At 35.1% G+C, this 19398-nt stretch overlaps 1 protein-coding gene across 1 annotated transcript in view; it reads left to right on the forward strand.

Annotated features, from left to right (window-relative positions):
- ADGRB3 (adhesion G protein-coupled receptor B3) overlaps positions 1–16766 on the forward strand; it is a 907908-nt gene extending 891142 nt beyond the window's left edge. Inside the window, exons 29-30 of the mRNA XM_044676017.1 lie at positions 10157–10261; positions 16578–16766. Coding sequence (XP_044531952.1) covers positions 10157–10261; positions 16578–16766 — 294 coding nt within the window. The remainder of the gene's footprint in view (positions 1–10156; positions 10262–16577) is intronic.
- The last annotated feature ends 2632 nt before the right edge of the window (positions 16767–19398 follow it).

Consider the following 19398-nt stretch of genomic DNA (forward strand, 5'->3'; position numbering starts at 1 on the left):
TACTGTACTTTTAAAAGTTCCTCTTCCTTGGTAGTATTAGATATACTTTAACATTGAAAACTAGAAGGAATCTCAAGATGATCTGGTCGAATCCCCTCATTTTATAGTTGATGTTGGAGTCAGAATCAGGAAATCTAGAAACCCAGATCCTCTTACTATTTGTGGGACCTTAAGCAAGTAACTTAAGCTCCCCTGGCCTCAGTTTCCTCATTTGTAAAATGAAGGAATTCAGCTAGATGAACTTATACTATTTTCCATCTTTAAGCCTATGATACTTTGACTCTCCAAGGGAAAGAAACTTGACCAAAGTCATGAGCAATGAGTAGAGCTGGAATTCAAATCTAGATCTTCTGACCCCAAGTCTGTTGCCCTTTCCTCTATACCACTTGCTTTATATGTACTTTTTATGCTCCATAATTTATTTTTTATTGTCTATACACATGCTTTAATTTAGTCAAGCACCATTCTGAACACATACCCCTCCAATTACCAGCCCTCCAAAAACTGAGCCCTTCTCCACCTGACTTGTGAGACATTCACTGAGGTGAAGAAAGTCAGTATTAAATATAGACTCCTTTTGCAGAAATGTTGACTCATCCTAAGCTAGTAATAAGGCGGATTTAAATCTATTTTCTGCTGTTATATGCAGAACAAATGAAGATCAGCTGCTTGCTATCTTCTCCCAATAACTTTTCCTAAATGCAAAAATAAAAATCTTTCCTTCAGAAACTGTCTTCCGTCTAAACCAAATTTGATTTTTTTTTAACTTTACCTTGCATCTTAGAACCAATACTGGTACAAAGGCAGAAGAGTGGGAAGGATTAGGCGATGCGGGTTAAGTGACTTGCCCAGGGTCATATCACTAGGAAATGTCTGAGGCCACATTTGAACCCAAGACCTCCCATCTCTATGCCTGGCTCTCCATCTACTGAGTCACCTAACTGCCCCACAAAAAAAAAAACAAAAACAAAAACAAAAACAAAAAACCCTGACTTTTTATTTAAAGCTGCTTCTTTGAATCCAAAGATTTGTGGGACTTGACAGTGGTGTATCAGTCTTTAAAAAGCATCATTTATCTCCAAAATTTAAACAACAAATGCTGTGACTTTTTAGTGTGTTGTTATTATAAAACTTGCTAGTCTGCCTCAAAGCACCTCTGCCTTGGAATACAAAAGTTATCAAATGATAACACTGATGTTCATGTCATGAGGAAAACTTATTGGCTGTGCCACAAGTCAGATTGTAGCTTTTCTCTGAACGTGGATTATATGTGGCTTCTAGTAAGGATGTTTGGCCTGAACAACATTGATCTAACAAATCCAATTAGCAAAAGCCATACATTATTTGGCTTGACTACTAAACCTAACACTTTGTTGACTTAGTAGGGAAAAACTGTTTAGAAGGTCTTTTTCATTATATGTATTAATCACACAATTTCAAAGATAGTAGGAATATTAAAAATAAAATTTGCAGTTAAATTATTTTTCCCCTCCCCAGTAGCTGCTTCTTTCTGTCAGTCAACACACATTTTTGAACCTTCTTCTATGTATATGCCAGGTATTGTGCTAAGTGCTTCAGATATGAAGAAAAAAAAAATCCCACTCTCAAGGAGCTCACAACCTAATAGAGAAGAAGAAAATCTAAACAAAAATATATTTAAATAATAAATGAGATAAATTGGCAATAATCAACAGAGAGAAGACAGTAACATTATGGAAGGTTGGGAAAAGATTCTTATAGGAGATGGGAAGTTAGCTAGAATTTGTTAAGAGAATATAAAGATCATGTATAAATGCAGTTAATTTAGTATGAAAATTAGACAGATTATAACTTGAGAGCACAGACTCCATCTTGTGCTATCACATATTCTGTCCTCGATTTTATTGCTTTTCCATAGGAAATGATTGTATACGTCATATATTGCTCCAAATGTACAAATTGTTATAATTAACTTTCATGTTTTCATTTTATAAAAAGAAGACCCTAAAACTTACTTATCTCTCTCTCAAGTGGGCAGAAACCTATTCCTTTTCCCTCCCAACTTGGAAAGCCCCTAAATGTTCATCCAATTAGAAATTTTATTACTTGATTTTGTATCTTGAATTGTATCCTGGTTAATTGTTTTTGTTACAATTGATCTTTTGGACATATTTGATTGTTTTTTGGACATAATAATTGCTTCACTCTATATTTGGGGTCTTTGAACTAACTTGGGAGTCCATTGACATTTGACTTTTTAACTGCCTACTCAATAAATCACATAATAAAATTGTTCCTCAGGAATATGAATCCTTGAAGGAAAATTTAAAGGAACCAAGGGAGGTCAAGGTACAAAGGAAGGAGAGAATTCCAGGCATTAGAGGAAAAAGCTAGTGAAAATGTCCAAATTCAGGAAATGTGATGTCTTCTAAGAAAAAAAAATCACAAGGAAGCCAATGTCACTATGTCATGGGGAATATTCAGGGAGGCATATAGTATAGAAAGACTGAAAATTTAGGATGGGACCAGGTTATGAAGAGCTTTAAACAGCAATAGATTTTACATTTGATTCTAGAGGCAATAGTGATCACCTGCAATTTATTAAATAGTGGATTGAAGTGGTCAAACCTGAGCAAATTTAGAAAGATCATTCTGAAAGCTAAGTGGAAAAGGATGGTTTCAAAAAAGTTTAAAAGAGAGAAAGAAAAACAGTAAATAATACCTCAGAAAAAAACAGTAAATAATACCTCTCTACTCTAACCCTAGTGCCAATAAAGAATCAAAATAGGCAGTAAAACAGACTAAGGATAAGGGAAATACACAAGAACTTGTAATTAGATTGAGAAAAACCATCCAAAGCATGAGTAATGCAAATAAATAGCAAAGGGAAACCCTTACTGTTTGTGAAACCTTTAATCAGTGTAGCCAAAGCTGAAACAAAATCTCTTTTTTTTCAGGGGTGATGCATGGCTAGAAGCTCTCTTTGGTGTGATCATCCAAAGCTACAGGCAAAGAGTCATTTTTAACCAATAGGAACTATCTTCCTTCTGATACATTAGGAGACTCACTTAAACATAGTATCATAGATGTAAAATGGAAATAACTCTAGAGATCATCAGGCCTAGTCTCCTACTTTTACAAATGAGGAAAATAAAGCTTAAGGCTATTACGTGATTCATTTAAGAAGACAAAGGTACTAAGTGGCAGAGATGAGGTTTGACCCTAGATAATAAGATTCATGCTTATATTCAATGCTCATTTGGATATATATCAGCCCTGAATGTGGTAGGGCAAACTAAGAAAGGTCCAATGAGCAGGCAGGAATAAGTGGTCTAAAAGTTGACTATTCAAACCAGTTTAACTGACAAGCATTTGTTTATCTTTTTTTTTTTAATTAATTCCTATCAAACTATTCCTTCCCATTGAGTAAATAAATAATCACACAAAATATAGACCCCCTCAATACATATCTGCATAGTTCTGAAAATCAAAGTTCCACACTGGTCACATCCAAAGTATGTCTCTTTCTTCATTTTAAATTCATTATCACCATATCAGTAGATAGCACATGCTTCATCTTCATTATTTTGTACACATGGCTAATCATTACTCAGTGAACATTTGTTATGAATCTACCATGGGGTAGCTAGGTGGCTCAGTGGATGAAGAGTGGAGTTACTGGGTTCAATTTTGACTTTAGATGCTTTCTATCTATGTGGCTGTTGGCAAGACATTTAACCCCATTTGCCTAGCCATTGTTGCTCTTCTGCCTTGGAATCAATACTTAGTATCAATTTTAAGTCAGAAGGTAAGAGTTTTTTAGTCTATTATGTGCTGAGTATTCAAAGAGAAAAAGAAAACTAAACAGTCCTTGGCCTCAAATATTATTGTATTGGGGGTGGGTTGGGGAATTACATATAAAAGGATAAGTATATATTTTATTTTTGTCATCATGCAAAACAGATTTCCATATTGGTTACTGTTATCAGAGCATATTCATACAAAAACAAAACCTTTCAAAATAAAACCATAAATACACTAATGTGAAAGATTTTGCTTTGATCAGCATCCATCTAATTCCAACAGTTCTTTCTCTGGAGGTGGATAGCATTCCCCATCATAAGTCTTTCAGAACTGTCCCAGATTATTGCATTTCTAAGAGTAGTCTAGTTTTCCCAGTTGATCATCATACAATATTGCTGTTAGTGTGTACAATGTTCTCCCTTTTCTGCTTATTTCACTCAACATCAGTTCATGCACATCTTTCCAGCTTTTCTGAAATTATCCTGCTTAAAAGGATAAGTATATTGATGAAAATCTGAGCAGGAGGGAGCGATCACTAATTCAGGAATTAGTTCAGGAAAGGCTTTCCGAAGGAGATGGCACATAAGTTTGCTCTTCAGTGATTCTAGAAATTCTAAAAAGCAGAGGAAAGTAGGGAGTGATTTCTAGGAATGAAAGACAACCTATGCAAAGGCAAAGAGATAAATGCCAAGTTTGGGGGGGTAGGAGTTAGGCCAGTTTGACTGGAATATAGAGCAAAGTGGAATAATATTCAATAAATTCAGAAAGATAAGCAGAAGCCACAATATAAAGGATTTAAAATGTCAAGCTAAGGAGTTTGTATTTTATACTGGAGGCAATAGAGAAACACTGAAGATTATCATGTGGAAGAATGACATAGTCAATTTCATGCTCTAGCAAGATTATTTTGGCAGCTATATGGAAAACTTAGAAATAAGATATAAAGAGCAGAATATCCAATTTGGAAGCTAGTGCAATTATAGAGGGAAGAGATGGGGAGTGCCTAAACTAAGGTGTTGGCTGTGACAGTGTCTCCTCCTTAAGAAAGTAAGCTTTGTGAAGGCAGGAACTATTTTTGCCTTTCTCTGAATCCCCAGCACTTAGCACAGTACCTGACATATAGTAAGTGATTGTTGATTGACTGACAATGTCTGACTCAATGGAGCAAAGGCCATAGCTGTGACATATGTTGTGAAGGAAAAATTGACATACCTCCCATAACTTCTGGAGGCCTTTTGCTTTGAGCATTTACTGTCAAGATGGCTCTAAAAAAGTTAGTGATTCCCTGACAGCTAAGCCTATAAATAAGTAGATGCTTCCAGGTAGAAAGTTAAGAACACAAATATTTAGCATCTAGATTGTTCCAAAGCTTCTAATAATAATTTCTACGTAATCAGTTTTTTAATCTAGAACTGTTAACAAAGTATCTCAGTTGTGTTTTATTTCCAAAATTTTCTGCAGTCATTTTAATGTTATTTTCTGACTGTGTATATAGGAGACAGCTTTGTTCTCAAAGTGCTTTCTGAAATTTGTGGATGATCTTTCATATGAATCCCGCTCCTGAAAGCACTTATTTATGTAATTAGGTAGAGTTGCCTTCCATTCAATGAAGGTATGATTGGAAATCTTCCAGGAAGACCCAAGCATCTTCTTTTTCCAAGGTTAGAGTTGGGGCTAGGTTTGTTTCCCACTGATAGTATAATAGCATTGCTTCTACTAAAGTACTCTGTCCACTGATCACATCAAGAAAGTAGAAAAAAATGAATAGACAATTAAGTTCAAGAGGACAGTGGAAGAGATTGAGGTATGTCAAGGCTGAGCATTATCAAAGGGCCAGAAATAAAAATGAAGAACTTAACATTACAAGAGCACAAGGTTAAGACATCAACTCAATAGAAGGTAAATGAAGAAAGAAAGAAATGGAGACAGAAGGGGCTGCTTTAGTGAGATAAAGAAATGAGATATCTTTGAAAACCTTTATTAAAAGAATTTGAAAGTCAGGGGAAAATAAACTGAAATGGGAGAAAAGAAATGAATAAACATTGATGGTGGGACTGGAGGGGAACTCTATTAGAGCCATAGAAAAGTAGTTCTAGCTAATGGTTCATGAGCCTGGCTCAGTCAATTAGATATGGGTTTAATTCCTTTCTGAGACATAGTCTATGTGACCCTGACCAAGTACCTTAGCCATCAGTACCCCCATGCAACTGTAATAATTAAGATTATAAATTGCAGAGCAAGTGCTGATATGCATTGGTGGAGAGAGTTTCCTCATAGAGAATTGAAATTATAGCCTTGATCCTCATTCTTCCCCCTAAAAAAAATCCAAGAAGTGAGGGAACGTTTTTAGCAGAAAATGCTCTTTTATATCACAGACATATAAAGCTGGAAGGAACCTCAGAGACAATGTCACTTTACACATAAGGAAACTGAGGTCCAGAGAAATTAATGAAGGGAACTTGACTCTATTCGAAAAGGTAATCCCAGAAAACATGTGATCCTGCTACACTATATGGTAGGTGTTTGATTTCTCTTTGTTTTGGGCTTGGACCAGTGTTTCTATTGATGTGAGGAACTCCCTGTGTGAAAACTCTTTCCACTAATAGAGAGCAGAAATCCATCTATAATTTACAATCTTAGAGAGTTGCCTGGGAGCAATGGGAAGTTAAAGTGACTTGCCCAGGGTCTTACAGTATAATAATGATGATGATGTTAATTATAGCATTTTTAGCAAAATACTTATAGAAATAGTATCTCATTTTATCCTTATATCCAACCTAGGAGGTAGGGGCTAGCCCAGTATTATAAAGGAGGAAAATGAGGTAGACAAAAGTTAAATGATTTGCGCAGGGGTCACACAGCTTATATGTGTCTAAGGCAGGACTTAAACTTAGGTCTTCCTGACTCTAAGGCTAGCACTCTATGTACTACATTATACTGTCTTTTTTAATGTTTAATTAACACTTGCTATTTTTGAAAACTATTGGGAAAATGGCACATTGGGGTATTTGTTTCACCCAGATGAAAAAATGTAGATAGGAAATTCATGTTGTTGGGTTAGAGTTGAAGCCAAGATTCTAACAAGCCAAATTATTTTCAGCCTTCTGACATATCCTCAGTTTAGTTATTAGATGTCAACTTGGGACTAAAGGTAACATTTTTATTATTTAAAAAATAAATTCCTATACTAACTAAACAGGATCATTATATTTTTACCATTGAAGCCTATATTGTCTTTTAAAATGTCTATTGTTATTTTCAGCAAATTTTACATCTTAGACATCTTTACCACTATCACCAATCAAATTATTTTTGTAAAGTGGCTCTTCATCAAGCCTTCCATGTTGTTTCTGGTATGTCCCCCAGAACTGATTTGAAGCTAATGGCTCTATAACTGTTTGCTATATTTTGTCCTGTTATCATGAATAATTTTGCCATTTTTCCTATTCTTTAACTATCTGTTTTGTCATCGGTAAATATATGGAGCTAAAAATGTCAAGGGTTGGGATCACTTGGGTATTATGAGATTTTAAGTGGCAACATCCCTCACATACAAGTAAAATGAACAGAGAAGACACTGGCTTAAATCTAAATTTACTGTGCATAAAAGATGTGAATCAATATTTGTGTAGGAAAAAAGATCCCTTCTTATTATTCAATTAAAATGTGAATTCTCATGGTTCATTTCCATTTTTGTTCCTAAAGAAGCCAAAACACATACGTCCTTGAATGTCTTTGGGGACAAAAGTAGACACTACAGATTTTAGGCAAAGATATATTCCTTTAATATTTTCAGAATACTTATGATCAGAAATTAAGGTAGCTATTTAGTACTGAATCAAATGTTCAAATGGTAGTTGTTGGGCACATAGCCTTTCTGATACAGCATATGTATACAAATGAGCTATGTTAAAGTCCTCTGACTCAGTACTAGCTGTGTGACCCTAGGCAGTACATTTAACCTCCCAGTGATTTAGGTGATATCAAGACTCCAGGTTTCAGAGAAAGGAATAACCTTCCTTGACAGAGGAATTTTCCTCACTAGGAGTTCCCTAAAGCAAAGAAATCACAGATACTATCCCTATCCTTATATTCCCTTTGCAAATGCATAGATAGCCTACAGGTTATATATCTGGTCACAGAGGAACACTGTAAGTATTAATACCCTTTTCCACAATTTCTAACTTCTAAAAACCAATAATTTTATTTGAATTCTGGTACCCATCCTTAAAGGTAAGAGATGATGACTTTCTCTTCCTTGTCAACATTTACAAATTTCCTCCTATAAATTAATAATATTGCTTATATAACTCATTACTGTTTGTATTCTCATAATGGTTCAGAGTCCAACAGATTTCCCTAAAATAATTTAAGGCCATATATGCATTTGTGAGAGGATATCAATGGTTTTTATCAGTGTAGGAAACTCCAAGATGTGGAAATTCCCTCCATGGATACATATATATATATATTTATATATATATATAATACATCTATAGCTCAGTGTCTTAGAAAGTTACCCAATTATTAAGTTGGTTAAGTGATTTTCCCATGATCTCACAACTAATCTGTGCTAGAGACAGAACTTGAACCCAGATGTCCCTTATTTCAAGGTAATCCTTCTAGTCACTTCATCACAACTCACAGACTATCACACGAAAACATTTTGTCATTGTAGCATGCTATAGTAATTACTGTATTATTAATAGCAATAAATTTGAGGGTGGAGTAGTAGATTGGTGGGTGGGAATGCTTGTGTATTTTTAGGAACTCCTGAACTTTATATTTTATCCCATGAACTCTAATGACTACTCAGTTCAATTAATTAGTCATTCAATCAACTTGCTCTGTGCCAGACACTATGCTTAGCACACTGCAGATAGAAATACAAACTCAAAGAAAGGTGGTCCCTATCCTTAAGAAGCTTACATTTAAATAGGGGGATACAAAAGATACAAGAAGCTGAAATTCAGGTGTCAGGGAGAGGGAAGAACAAATGAAGGCACATGTATGGAGGGCAGTCTATCAAAGCAATAGATAATGCAAAAGTGAAGGAAATGAATGAAAACATGACTGACCTGGACCTCCTCCTTCAAATGGAGATTCTAGTCCCCAAACAATCAGAGGGAGAGGCCACAGGGATAGAAGGTGCTTCCACTGCCTGAAATGAAGGGATGGAGTGAGCTTCCAGAGTGATGTTTCTGGACCAACAATGGGACGCTCTGGAAGAGCTAGGAGTACATCCTGGAAGGAAAAAAGAAAAAGAAAAAGAAAAAAAACATGACTACCATGTGCTTCCTTCTAAAAAGGAGATCATTCAGTCATCATTTTTAAGAGCCTACTATTAGGAGGACAGCTAGGTGACTCATTGGGTAGAGAGTCAGGAGGTCCTGAGTTTAAATTCAGCCTCAGACACTTCCTGGCTGTGTGACCATGGGCAAATCACTTGTCCACCACTGCCTAGCCTTTACCCTTCTTCTGCCCGGAAACCAATTCTTAATATTGATTCTATGACAGAAGGTAAAGGCTTAAAAAAGAGTCTACTGTAAACCATTCACTGAATCTAAATGGATACAGAGAAAAACAAGACAGTCCCTGCTCTAAAGGTTATCACAGACTAATAAAGGGAAACAACATCCAAGTAACTATACTCAAATGAACTATCTATAGGTCATCAATAGAGGGAAGGAACTAGAATTAAGGGGGATTTGAAAAGACTTTATGTGTTTAAAGCTGATGACCCAGATTCTTGTTCTGTAAAGTTACATCAACCTCCAGGTAGAATACTCTAACATAGACCTTGCATACATTTCAGTCTCTGTAATGTCTTATGTCAACCATAATGGCAGGATTAAGGATTTCTCTACCCTTTAGTAAAGCCAGAGCAGATTTATTTTATTATTTAGGGAAATAAAGCATTAGAAGTAACATTTTCTCTGTCAAGAATTGAAGGGCTCATGTGCTTTACACATACAGATTTATATATACATGCTATATAATTATACATTTATATGTATTCTTTTATACTGTAACAATTTTGCTTCAAAACAGTTTTAGCTCTGAATGATGAGAATCTTACACTGAGGTGATAATTGCATTTGTAATACATCTGTACTATCACAAGAGAAAACTATTTTTTGGCAGTCTTGTAAGTAGAAGGAAAATTCAATATTTTATGTACAAAAACTGCTGAATAAGAGACCCAAGAAGAGATTTGGTGGAACTCATTTACATTTGTAGAGTCTACAGGGACCCCCTGGCTCCTGCCAAACTCAATTTGCCTTATTAGCAAAGAGAAAATAATGAATCTTAAAAAAAAAAAAAAAGGCTAAAATCCAATTAGGAATGAAAGCCATTCTGTCTTCTCTTGCAGAAGGTCATGCATACTAGGAAGAGACATATGGAATTGTTTCAGGAACTAAATCAGAAATTTCAGACTTTGGACAGATTTCGGGACATACCAAATACAAGCAGTATGGTGAGTCTATTCTTATTTCATCAGCTCAGTTTATCAAGTGTGAAGTCAGTTTACCAAATATTTAATGCATGCCCACTCTATTATGTTCCTAGGACTGTGCTAGGTTGCTGCAAGGGAATGTAAAAGGAATATATAATAGGAGGTATGATCTTTGCTCACGCAAAGCTCCCAATCTTGCTGGCTAACTGAGATGTCCACTGTGTATCCACCCTAAAAAAGAAAAGAATCCATCCATGAACCAATGTAATTAGGTACCAAAATGAGTGGCTTAGCTGTCAAGTGTGACAGAAGCTCATTAAGCACCTTTCTTTATGCTATGGAATGATCTCACTTCTCATCATTAGGAAGAAGACATGTTTTTTCAAGGGCTTATTTCCATGATGCAAAGCAAACTTCAAAAGATCTGTGATTTCACTGGTATACTCATTTCCTCCACTGATGCAGAACACAATCCTTGATGCATTAATAGATGGTCTTCACATAGACCTCAAAGGCTCTTTAAGGATATTGTTGGGCTTTAAAGAATAGAAAACTGAGTCCTCAAATAGTGGAAGTGGCTTATCCAAAGTCATGCCCTCTGTTCTAGGCTGGTCAGCCCTCTCACTGCTCTTTATATCCACCCTAATAAATTGGATCTCAATGCCTCATGTTACCCCATGTACCTTGAATGCCCTTCCCTCCATATTCTGCCTACCTAAATCCTAAGAATTCTCCACATCCAATTCAAGCCCAATTCTCTAGCACCCTTTGCTCTAACCCTTCTACTTCCTCCCACCTGTTTTTTTTTGTTTTTTTTTTTTTGCTTCTTGACCAGTCATAGCAATATCAGAAGGATTCTGTAATACAGTAAATGATTGAGGTCTATCTTATTTTGTTGTCAAGGACTGCTATGTTCAAAGAATCCATTACCATCTTGATGTCCAAGAGGCTGGTGGAGCACCCTCAGACTCAATATCCCATCTCCTTACCTTAACTATAACTGTCCCCTGTAGCAAAATTCCCTTCTTCCTAACATCTCCTTCTTAGAATTTCTAACTTCATTCAAAACTCAGCCCAAATGCTAGCTTTTATGTAAAGCTATTCCTGGTCCCTCTCCAGCTACCACTGACTTTTTACCTATCCACCACCAATTTTCTTGTATTATATATGTATACCATGTATATACCAATACAGCTAGGTGGTGCAGTGTAGATATAGCATCAGACCTGGAGTAAGGAAGACTCCTTGAGTTCAAATCTGGTCCCACACATTTACTAGCTGTGTGACTTTGAGCAAATCACTTAACACTTTTTGCCTCGTTTCCTCATCTGTAAAACTGGAGAAGGAAATGGCAAACCATTCCATTATCTTTGTCAAGAAAAACCAAATAGGGGCTATAAAGAATTAGACACAACTAACCAACAAAAGATATAAAGCAGAAGAAGTAATATTTTCCCTGTCAAGAATTGAGGAGCTTAGCAATGATATAACCTATATAAAGATGATTTACTGCCTCAGGGGTGGGAATGGGAAAGAGAATCTGATTTGCAAAATGCTAGAAAACAATTCTAAAAAAAGTTTCAACATAGAATTGAAAAAAGAATAAAGTCAAAAAATAAAAATAAAAAGTGACAAAAAAAAGAATCGAGAGGCTTGTTTACATTTATAACCCTCAGTTAACTGTTGTTTTTATATGCTTAGTGCTTGTATATTATCTGCCACTAATAGATGATCCACTAAACTTCTCTGAACCTTTGTTTCTTTTTCTCATTTTGTAATGAGGACAATAAAAGTACCTACTTCACATGTTTGTAGTGAAAACCAAAGATAATTATAAAGTATTTATCAAACCTTAAACTACTATATATAGATGTCAACTGTAAAAATTAGTTTGATTAGGTACTTAAATAATTGTGGACTTGATTAATTGTTTAACCTTCCAGAGCTTCTATGCCATTAACAAGGCCTCCCTAAACCCAGAATCAACTCTGTAATAATGAAGTATCAGTACAGGACCTGAGTAGACAGATCTGGTATTGTATCAATGTAGGGAATTCCAAAAGAAGAAATGCTTTCTGTAGAATGGCGCCTGCTTTGAATTTGTGCCTTTAGAGAGATAATGAAAGTGTTAAGTGTCTCTTCCAAGATTCCACAGTAAGTACATGGCAGAGGTAGGCTTTGAACCCTGTTCCACAATCAGTACTCTAATCCCACCCTCCTCCCTTGTTTCTTGCTTATATATGCCCTGTATTCTTCGAAAAAGTCGAAGAAAACAGAATTTCTTGAAAGCAAGGCCTATCTTTTTTCCTAATTTATCTTTAATCTCCCAGCTTGAGAAATATGCTGAACATACTATAAACCTTTAGTGCTCTGATAATTTGAACTCTTCTTATTGCACTGCTAGTTAGCAAATGATTATTCTGTATATTAGCCTCATCTTTCCTGCTAAGGTCATAAGTTCCTTGAAAACAAGACTAATTTGCATTTATTTTGTCTCTCCTATTATGCCTAGGATAGTGCTAAACTTATAGCTGACATTTAATACTTAAAAATTGATTACTCCCCTCCTTCTCCTCCTAAGCAGATTTTCAGCCAACTAATGACATCAGCACAGGTCTCTGCCTTGAAATTAGATGAAAATAAATTTAAAAATTTCTCTGAAAAAAATTAAGCTGAATTTGAAATAAAATGAAGAAACCATAGTTTTAAAGCCTATCAAATCCAGAAGACAAATGCCACTAATCCTGCTGTCTAACCAGTATTATATAAACCTGATTCCCCTCCCCTAGCCTCTAATCTGAGGATTTAATCATTAATGGTACAAATATATGGATCTCAGCATCCTATTACCCCTCTGCACTAACATCTTTGTAGCATCATTCCTTTTCTCTATTTCCTCAAATTTCTATAAATTATAGGGTTAAATAAATGTTAGATGAGGAGGAAAAAACTGTCTATTAGGTAACTATTGCCCTAATTCTTCAAAATTGGAGAAAATAGGAGTTGTTTACTTTGTTTTATTAATGAAAAACTTATAAGATATCAGTATGTTATCCTTAATTGAGTCACATAATTTGTAGTGGCACATTATTGCTGACAAATCTTATAATTGGGTCCAAAAGTATTTTAAATCTATCACATAGACAATTTTAACTTTTTTTTTCTGGTTACTGACTTAAAAACACCTGAAAGTGAGGTAAATGATAGTAATTTCCTAAAATAATATAATTTTTAGAGATAAAAGGAAACTTGAAAGATTCTTTTGTCCATTTTCATTGCTCAAGAAAGGACAACAATCAAATCACCCCCCCGAAAGATCCCTGTTTTAATGATCTTCAGAGAGAATTTCTCCTCTTTCTCTCTCCAATGTGTGTGCATATCACAACTTAAATAGCTGCTCAAAATCCTTCTTGCTGAAGCCTAAATCCACTTCCTCAGAGAAGTGTGGCTCATCAGCACAAGGCCTAAAATGAGGACAGAAAGAAGCCAGGTGTTTCAGGATATCTTATCAGTTGGAAAATGCAGAAACGGGATTTTTTTCATCATGTAAAAATGATCTAACAATTATAGTCAGTATGTGCTGCCTCCATCACAACTATGGACAACTCTTAGGTAAGAATGAATAAAAATGATTTTCAGTGATCCAGGGAAATAGCCTAAAAATTATTAATTAATTAAAAATTAGTTCCCTTCCCTCACTTTTATGTTCTTCTTATTGGTCTCCTTGTAAAAGCAGAATACAGAAACATTCCAAATATTTAAGGAGACCTAGTGAACACAGTTCCGGCTGTTCTACTTTACATTTACATTTACATTTAGACCTTTTTTGACTTTAAATTTCCAAGAGAATTGGAGTCACTGAATGAAGTCCTGCAAATAAGCCAGATACCTGTTGTAAGTCCCTCATTGTTTGAACACTACCAAGATGATTTTGGAAAAATCACTTAACCTCCATGGGACTCAGTTTCTTCAAATATAAAAAGAGGGACTCGGACTAAATGGCTTCTCAGCTCCTTTCAACTTCAGATCTATAATCCAATGGTCCAATAAGAATTTGAGAAGAGGGGGCAGAAAAGTTAATTTATTTCCAGTAACCATATTTGAATCTCCCTGTCTAAAATCGTCTTATTGAATTAAATATGTCAGCATAGGAAAGACAAGAAAGATGTTAGGTCTGAAGATAAGCTTCAATCAGTTTTAAATATATTTTTAATTAGAAGAAATATAACAGGTTATACTAGTATAGAACAAATGTAAAAAAAAGTATTTCTAAGAAATAGTTAATGAAGATTAACTGTTTCTGACCTTAGGAGTAAAATTGTTTTGATTTTCAGAATAATATAGCTGGGAAAGTGTGACAAGAACTAGATTTGGAGTCAGAGGCTGTAGAGATGAATCTTGGCTCTGCCACTATTACCTGCTAGGCCTTTTGCAAATTACTAGACTTCACTTTCCTCCACTGTAAAATGAAACTGTTGGATTAGTTGATCTATAAACTCTCTTCTACCTCTAAATTTAGGATTTTAAGTGAAACTATTTTTAAAACTGTTCATCCTTTATTCTAATGGGCATATTTAGCAAGAAGACATTAAATAGCTAACATCCTCTCCTGCAGGTCAATTCATGTTTGCAAATCTCTGGATTAAATTTAATAACAGGGCAGTAGTACAAAGCACGGTTTCCATTTGATGTTTCCTCATATGACTGAACAATGTGACATTCAGATCAATACACTGTAATTTGACATCAGTTTGGTGACACACAAATTGTTCAGATGGATGGTTTCTTTTTCTTTAACCCAGATGTCAATAATGATTTCTGATTTATAGCTCATACACCAAACTCCACCTGTTCTCATATTTCTTCATTTCTCACTAATTGTCAAATAACTGTGATTTACAACACAGTAATTGTCATGACCACAAAAGAGCACAAATATTATGGCATTTAGAAATAATCAAGATTCTACACTAGAGTAAGATGCATCCTTCCCTCAAAGAAGGCATGATGTATTCATTAGAAGGTGACTTAGTGTTGGATTTGGAGTAAGAAATACATGAGCATTCCAAAAGATAACCAAGTTGCCACTCTGTTTCTTAATCTATAAAATGGAATAATAAGACTTTTTAGGATCAAAAGAGAAAACACACATAAAGCATTATGCAAGCCTTGAAGCACTATATAAAGTTTTTAGAATAGTAAGAGTAAGAAGAAAATGAGGAACTGATTCTAGAAAAGTAGCTGGCTATTAGTCAAAGTAGTCTTTAAAAGCTCAACTCTTAATAAGGAAATGTTTTCCAGAAACTTAAATATAAAAAGGAAGCAATTTTTTAATTGTTAAAAGTTAAAAAACTGGAAATGTGTGTGCAAAATATGTGTGAGAATATAGAAAGATGTACAGTGGAGAAAGTAAAAGACTATGGAACAAGGGAAGATGAAAAATAGTTCAACAAAGCAAATAAAGAAAAGGAAAAGAAAAAGAACTGATAAAGAGCCAAAAGGGTCTAGAAATCACTGCCAGGATGTGTGCTCATTGGTAATTCTTATGATCCTATAATGGTCATCTAATAATCTGAACTTCTTGCCTATATTTTAGAAGATTCTACCATCCAACTGCTGATGTGCTATCATTTCACTTGAGTTTCCATTCCCTGCCAAAACTTGGGGCCCTGGAAAATGCACCCAGACAAGCCAAGCAATGATATAGATCAGATCATGTAGCACAGTAAAAGAATGCTGGATTTAGAGTTAAAGAACCTGTGTTTGATGGTCAGCTAAGTCACCTTGGACAAGTCACCTAAGTGCATCAGTTTTCTCACCTATAAAAAACTAAGTAGCCTCTCAGACCCCTTCAAGCTCTAAATATTAATCCTACTAGCTAGCATTGTGAAGAAAAGCTCTTTACATATGTTAACTCATTGATCCTTACGACACAGATGTAGGTACAATTAAACTCCACATTTTACAGATGAGGAAACTGGGGCTAAGTGAGTTACTTGCCCAGAGTAGCAAAACTAGTAAGTGTCTGTGAGCGATTAAGAGTCTAATCTTACTAAGATTCCTTTCCTAAATGCGTTTACTCTTGGAGCTCCTCCAGGATTAGCTCCATGAATCACAAGTTGGAGACAAGGTGCTCATCTACTGTTTTTCAATGCAAATGAATTCAAATCATGCCTGTTCAGTTGGCAGCTGGCTGCAATTTCAGATACTCTGTAATTGCTTAAGCTGGATTAAGGCAGCAAATAAGCATTTACCTGGGATGCTTTAAAAAAAAAAAAAAAAAGACACCAATCCCATCCATCACATAAATGGCTTTCTTCTCTTCTTTTCTTCACAGGAAAACCCAGCACCAAACAAGAGCCCATGGGACACTTTCAAAAACCCTAGTGAATATCAACATTACACCACAATAAATGTTTTAGACACAGAGGCAAAAGACGCTTTGGAACTAAGACCAGCAGAATGGGAGAAGTGTCTGAATTTGCCTCTCGATGTGCAGGAAGGAGACTTTCAAACGGAGGTGTAACGAACATAAAGAAAGCAAAACATACCGCTACGGAAACCAGATCAGATCATGCATTGCACTGACACTCGAGACTTGGGAAGCCTGACATTGCTCTCTGGACATTGTGGCTACCGTACATATGTCAGGATCTTCACGTGCCAAACGTCAGTGGTGTTTTCGTACCATATCGTCCCGCTAGGCAAGCTAGTGGAGAACCAGGTGTACAATTCTTACCATCCTGTGTTGTAAGTAAACGTGGAATGGATTTGTAAGGTAATCTTTATAGATAAACCTCAAGCAACGATTCATGTTGTAACTGCTTCATTTGGTTTAGTTTTCAGAAAACTTCACCATGAAGCACAATGTATATATTTATGCAGTTTTTAAAGTTTATAACAGTCTGTTTGGCCATTACTACACTTTTTACTTTATAATATAAAAGCAAAGTTTTTGTCATTAAATGAATGTTTGTTGAGCTACATTCTTCATTGCTTTAAATGCAATAAAGTAATAATCTCACTTTTATATGAATAATATATTTCACATCTTTATTATTGCAGTTTTCTCCAGAAAGCTCAGAGTAGCTTTCTCTGCTGCAGCTGTGTATAAAATATTTAAAATGTTGTATGGTGTAAATAAACTTTTGTCTACATATCAGTTTTTTAGTGCATTTTATTTGGGATTTATTGAATTGAAATTTACATATTTATAAAGTTTTTTTTTAAATGCAGATACCGAAAAAATGTATTCTCAGTTTTAATGGCATACCGTTATTACTCCTTTGAGGCTAATGATTTCTCAAATGTAATAGTAGGTTTGTATAATAGGTTCTGTATTTTCTACTCAAAACGCTCTTTGGAACAATGTACCATGTAAATTCAGCTTGTCAGAGTTTCTGCTGCCATCGTTCTTATATATAGATATGTTTTTTTTCTATCTTATGATGAAAACACAACTAAGAGAAAACATTAAGTTACTATGCCAAAAAAAAAAAAGGATATGCTTATTTTAAATAATTGAGGGCAATGCATGAATCAAAAGAGAAGCTATGTGTGCTTACAAGTTCTTCATAGCATATGAGAAAAACTACATTTATGCAGGATTTAAAAATCCTCTCAGATCCATACTCTTTAACAGAGACAAAGGGGAATCTGTCTGGCAGCTCGGAGAGAGGGGAAGGCTGAGGGAAGCTGTTGGTGCAAACTGTCTCTAGCTTCAATATAAGCCATGCTGGTGATGTCACTAGCCCCCTCAGATCATCATCAAGGGAAATTTATTGTGGGACTTGTTTAAACTTTTTTTTTGTTATTCTATAGATGATTGAACATTGTATTTATGATACTGTGGCAAGGAAGGGTATCCCAAGTTTCCAAGAAGTTTATTCAAACTTGTTTGTTGTTAAACCTGAGCTGCATTATCTTTTGTGACCAGCCCAAGTCTCTGAACACAGGGACAGTGGCTGTGATGGCTTTGGAACGGGTGTAGCTCAGGCCAAGAGAAAATGACCTACTTTTAGGAAGAGGTTCAACAAAAAAGCCAACTCCACCACCAAGCTGGAGCCTTAAAAACCAAACAAACAGCTCAGGCTTCATTCCTGTCGTTTGTTTTTATTGTTCTCAATGTAAAGATTTTGAAAAGTCTATTTTTAATCAAATTTTAAGAAATAAACATTATCGAAATATGCAAAAAAGAGTATAACTGTTAACAAAAGCCTGATTTTTCACTAGCATAAAATTATCATGCTAATTATTATATGGTCTTAAAACTTATTAATGTTCTATGAGATTTTTTTGGTTATAGGAATAATATTCTCTCGAGATATAAAACATTAAAAGCTTACAATTCAGCTTAATTCCAGTAACATGCAGCTAGGACTTCAGTTTCTAATTGAAATCATGAATCCATTCAGAACACCAGATGTTGAGAACGAAGAGTACTTGAAGCCTCGATGATAAAAAATAATAATAATAAAACCTACAAAGCATTAACATAAACATTTTGGTAAACATAAGTTTTATGAGAGACACCAAGTGTAGTAGATGGCAAACTGACCTCAGAACCGGAAAGAGCCAAGTTCAGATCTCACCTTTCACACATTCTGGTTGTGGTTCTTTAGTCAAGCAACTTAATCTCTTGATGCTCTAGGAAACTCTCTAATACCATGTCATATAAAAGGTACCAGCTTGAATTAGTACAGAGAGTTTCCTCTTCTGGGAGTTTTCTTAACCAATGAAATCACTAACCTAGTCCTAATTCCTATGAGTTTAAATATGTCAGAAAGAAAAGTATTTCTTTTAATAATATTAATTATACAGTATACTTTACAATGTAACAGAGATGATTACAATTTGATAACAAACTTCCTTCACAATTTTTTTCAGTTCCAATGACTTGAGAAAATGTTTGACAGGTTAATATTTGAAATATAGGTAGTAAATGAAAGACTTAAAAAATACTAGCCACAGCTGTTAGGCTTATGCAGGCCAAGACTTATACAAAGTCATAGTGAGAAGGACTTTACACCGAGTTCAATAGAGGAGACTCTGAGCAGAGTTAAGCAACTGAGGTTCCTAGTTGGTTTTAGTGATTGAGTCCATTGAATTACCCTAGAAGAGATAAAAATATGGGTAATTCAGAATATCAAAAAATCATT

Source organism: Gracilinanus agilis, chromosome 4 (genome assembly GCF_016433145.1).
Source record: "Gracilinanus agilis isolate LMUSP501 chromosome 4, AgileGrace, whole genome shotgun sequence".
Classification (NCBI taxonomy): domain Eukaryota; kingdom Metazoa; phylum Chordata; class Mammalia; order Didelphimorphia; family Didelphidae; genus Gracilinanus; species Gracilinanus agilis.